Raw genomic sequence first — 4643 nt, 5'->3', positions numbered from 1 at the left:
AAACGCCTAACTGCCTTGATGTTGCGGAGATGGAAGGATACTACTCTGCATGTGTTTGTAATATGTCTAATCATGGATAGTGTGGAGTCAAACGTTACACCGATATGTCGCACCTCAGAAGATGGAATGATGTAGGTGTCTCCTACGCGGATGTTTTCAATGATGGGTACATTTAGACGGCGTTTAGGCTTTATATACAGCACTTCTGTCTTGTCTGTATTGCAGCAAAGCATATTGATTGATAGACAGCCATCTATGAACATCATCAATACAACCTTCTAAGTTGCGAACTGTCTCTGCGGCAGCCTCCGGACTAAAAGATGATATTTAATAATTTTGTCTTAATTTAAAGAGATGTCATTTAAAAGTAAAACGTATGGAAATACCTAGTTAATCCTTGAAGGAATTAGAAACTAATTCCTCCATTGTTATACCTTGTTATTTTGTTATTTTTATTCTGTACCATCTTCAGAAACAGAATAACTCTTTTGGGAATTAAAATCTAAAAATAAGTGTACATTGTAAAATGGCGTGTGTCACACCTAAAATTATCATTAATTTAATAGAGTAGGCCTACCTAGGCCCGTTTGTGGAATATTTTACTTTTCGATATTGACAGAAAATTAATGCAGTCTGTTCAGATACTTGGATACGTGAACCATAATTCTCGCACATACGATCCGCATATTTCGACGATCCCCGAATTTGAGAAGTTTTGTGGACGATTTTTTTTAATGTCAGGCATACTTTAGTACGATAGTAAATTCACGTACAAGGACGATCCACACAAGACGCATGATTTAAAAAATCCAAAAATATGTATGTTACGCGTATAAGACGAGCCCAAGTTTTTCTATCGTAATTAAAATTTGCTATTCAAAGCTTCAGCTTATTCTAGCTGGGACGGATGCAGGATTTTGGCGGTAGGGGGTGCGTGAGAATCCACACCACCTCAGCTTCACCATGGTTGGGGGCTTAGGTGAGAAAATGTTCAGAATATGGACCTCAAGGTGCCCGGAATTTGCACTATCTTACTTTTAAAATCTTACTAATACTATATATTTTAATGATAATTAATACAATTTAGGGGAATGCGATCGCACCGTCTGCACCCCTCTGCATCCGCCATTGACTCAAGAAAATAAGGAACTATAGAAATCCAGCCTCACAATCCACGTTGTCGTCGTGAACGGCATTTAAAACTTTGTTGCAACCTGGCTGAAATCATCATACTTTTTTTCAACTTTTGTCCAAAACTTTACCTTACTCCTGTTTATGTTATTCAGAAAATGAATGTATTATTCGCTTGGTAAATGTCAAGCTAACTCACATTCATCGGAGTTCGGTCCCGTGTTCGGTAGTTGATATTCTTTCGTCGGCACTTTCGTTTATTACCATCATTTGTTTTTTATCTGAAGCGATTGCGCGATTGCGAAATTTCTTCGCAACCCAAACATTGGGTGGCTAGTGTACAGGTACGCCTAGCTAGTTAGGAAATCATGGGATTTATATCAGTCATCAACCGGTTAAGCATTAAAACATATATTAAAGCATGTATTTTGGATGGCGCTACAAGTATTCAGCGTGACCACTGAGAAATATGAAAATTCCCATACTCGAGTCTAAAAAATCCAAAGATTGCTTTAAATGCACAGAAAATATTTGATTAAAAAAAAGCTGTTGATAAACTTCTTGGGAGGCGTAAGCTGGAAAGAGCAAAGGATTTATGATGAATTTGATTGAACTCCTTACTTTCAAATTAAAAAACAGTGCAAAGCATTTGCAAAGCATGAGACGGAGACGTAGATTTTTTGGCTTCTAGGTGCAAAATTCTTGCTTAAGTCCATTACATTTCAATAATCCCAAGACAAAAAATCCCAAGATCCCAAGGTGTCATTAAAAATCCCAAGATCTTGGGATAAATCCCAAGCAGTGTTCACATTGCAAGTATTACCTAACCTTGTACATTGAGGAGTGCACTGTCGTACTGTAACCACTTACACTACATTTATCTCATGACCTCGCGATAGCTCCACACGATAATTTCCTTGGGCCGTTATCCGTGGCTAGCTTGAAACGTTTTCAGCAACGCAGATTGCGTTAAATCCGATACTTATTAAAATAAAAACTATAAAGGAACTTTAATTTCAACTGCATGACATATTACAAATAGATTAATCACACACGTACCAAAACAATAGACTCCGTCGTCCTTTTGTCATTTTGCATTCTCCAAAGTTTAAAACCAATATCATTTACCAAACTTTAGTTATCATGGCAACAAACAATTTACTACCAACAACGACACACGACAACCTCAACATATCATGAATAAGAACATAGGTAAAAACTCAGCCTTTCCGGAGCTTTGCTCCTTTGGGGAGGCTAATTATTATGATTGATTTTATTTATGTAGTTTATACAACAACGGAAATGCCAACAACCACAACAATGTTGCCAACTACAACAACAATGTTGCCAACAACCACAACAGAGATGCCAACAACCACAACACTGTTGCCGACAACCACAACTGAGATGCCAACAACCACAACAATGTTGCCAACTACAACAACAATGATGCCAACAACCACAACGGAGATGCCAACAACCACAGCTGAGATGCCAACAACTACAACAATGTTGCCGACAACCTCAACTAAGATGCCAACAACTACAACAATGTTGCCAACGACGACCAAAACGGAGATGCCAACAACCACAACGATGTTGCCTACAACCACAACAATGTTGCCAACAACCACAACAATGTTGCCAACTACTACAACAATGTTGCCATCAACAACAACAACTATAATCCCAACGACCACAACACAGATGCCAACCACTACTATTCGTGGTAAGATTAAAATCTTCATGTTCTACCTAAACATTCTTTTTGTATAAAAATATTTACTAATAATTTTAAATCAAAATCTGAATTTTAATCCTAAAATGTTTTGCCATCAGAATGTGTGGAACCACTAAGTACAATAAATGACAACTTGGAAAGTGAGCGAAATACAGAAAATGGTGAGGATGTCATTGGTATCACGCATATTGAATCATCTGGTTGGAATCCATTTATTAATTCTTTCCTCGAGGTTATGTATTCGCAACCTCTAAAAGTAACAGGTGTTGAAATTAATAGTAAGAAAGCTGCAACTATAAGCTTCACCGTTTCATACAAACAGCGTGGTAGTGATGTTGTGAAAGAAATTACTGATGATAATAACGTACTAGTGGTAAGTTAGTTTTAATATATTGACTTCATGTAAATGTATTATTGTTGTAATTATTTTTCTTATATTATTTTAACTACACCTATTGTGCCAGTGTTGTCATTTGTAATCTGTTCCTATTTTTAATATTTGGGCATCGATACAATTTCATTTATCATAAATACATTAACCATTCCTTTGGAGTAAACATTTCAATAGTAGAAAATATTGTCAATGTATATTGAAGATAAAAAATATGGTGTTTTTAAATCAAATTGACAGGTGTTTACAAAAGATCTTAGCGGAGATAATTTGACAGACAGGGTACTTTTCTCCGAAGAAGGCATTCTTGATGTCACCTCAATAACTTTGACTCTGACTTATGTTCCAGCAGAGGGCATACAAGTGACGATTGAATTTGTTGGTTGTATTGAAAAAGGCAAGTATATATATATATATTTATGCTAACACAATGTTCCATTTACATCTTGTAGTCCTTTTTACCATTAAGAAGACAATTTTAAGTTTATTTTTTTTCATAAGTTAAGTGATGCATATTAAGAGACATAAATAAATAAAGTGCTTAGAATAATGTAATCTATAATAAGTGAAGGCTTGGAAAATGGGATGTGCATATAAAGAGTCAGATTTTAATAAGTAGATGCAATGGACTAGACAAAATCCGATAATGCAATAATGGCTGTAATGCTGGGATGCCCACGTAAAAACTGACTGGAATTATTGTGATTGATGATATTTTTATAGTCTATACTACAACGGAGATGCCGACAACCACAACAATGCTGCCAACTACAACAACAATGCTGCCAACAACTACAACGGAGATGCCAACAACCACAACAATGTTGCCAACAACCACAACAGAGATGCCAACAACTACAACAGAGATGCCAACAACCACAACAATGTGGCCAACTACAACAACAATGTTGCCAACAACCACAACAGAGATGCCAACAACTACAACAGAGATGCCAACAACCACAACATTTTTGCCGACAACCACAACTGAGATGCCAACAACTACAACAATGTTGCCAACGACCACAACTGAGATGCCAACAACTACAACCGAGATGCCTACAACCACAACAGTATTGCCAACTACAACAACTAAGATGCCAACAACTACAACGATATTGCCAACAACCACAACAATGGTGCCAACTACAACAACAATGCTCCCAACAACAACAACTATGATGCCAACGACCACAACACAGTTGCCAACCACTACTATTCGTGGTAAGATTAAAATCTTCATATTATACCTAAATACGTATTTTGTATAAAAATATTCACTAATAATTGTAAAACAAAATCTGAATTTTAATCCTAAACTGTTGTACCATCAGAATGTGTGGAACCTCTAAGTACAATAAATGACAACTTGGAAAGTGA

At 36.5% G+C, this 4643-nt stretch overlaps 1 protein-coding gene across 5 annotated transcripts in view; it reads left to right on the top strand.

Annotated features, from left to right (window-relative positions):
* LOC117101431 overlaps window positions 1–4643 on the top strand; it is a 115352-nt gene that overhangs the window by 33849 nt on the left and 76860 nt on the right. For 3 of the 5 annotated variants that reach the window (XM_033241409.1, XM_033241407.1, XM_033241406.1), the window contains exons 47-50: window positions 2417–2860; window positions 2971–3245; window positions 3504–3660; window positions 3987–4487. The exons of 1 other annotated variant lie outside the window; for it this stretch is intronic. In XM_033241409.1, coding sequence (XP_033097300.1) covers window positions 2417–2860; window positions 2971–3245; window positions 3504–3660; window positions 3987–4487 — 1377 coding nt within the window. The remainder of the gene's footprint in view (window positions 1–2416; window positions 2861–2970; window positions 3246–3503; window positions 3661–3986; window positions 4488–4643) is intronic. One more of the 5 variants, XM_033241408.1, reaches the window with a different exon arrangement.

Source organism: Anneissia japonica, unplaced genomic scaffold (genome assembly GCF_011630105.1).
Source record: "Anneissia japonica isolate Jap-2015-1 unplaced genomic scaffold, ASM1163010v1 scaffold287782_len627234_cov183, whole genome shotgun sequence".
NCBI classification, from domain to species: domain Eukaryota; kingdom Metazoa; phylum Echinodermata; class Crinoidea; order Comatulida; family Comatulidae; genus Anneissia; species Anneissia japonica.
The sequence above is the reverse complement of the archived record's forward strand: the minus strand, read 5'-3'. Positions and strand labels throughout refer to the sequence as shown.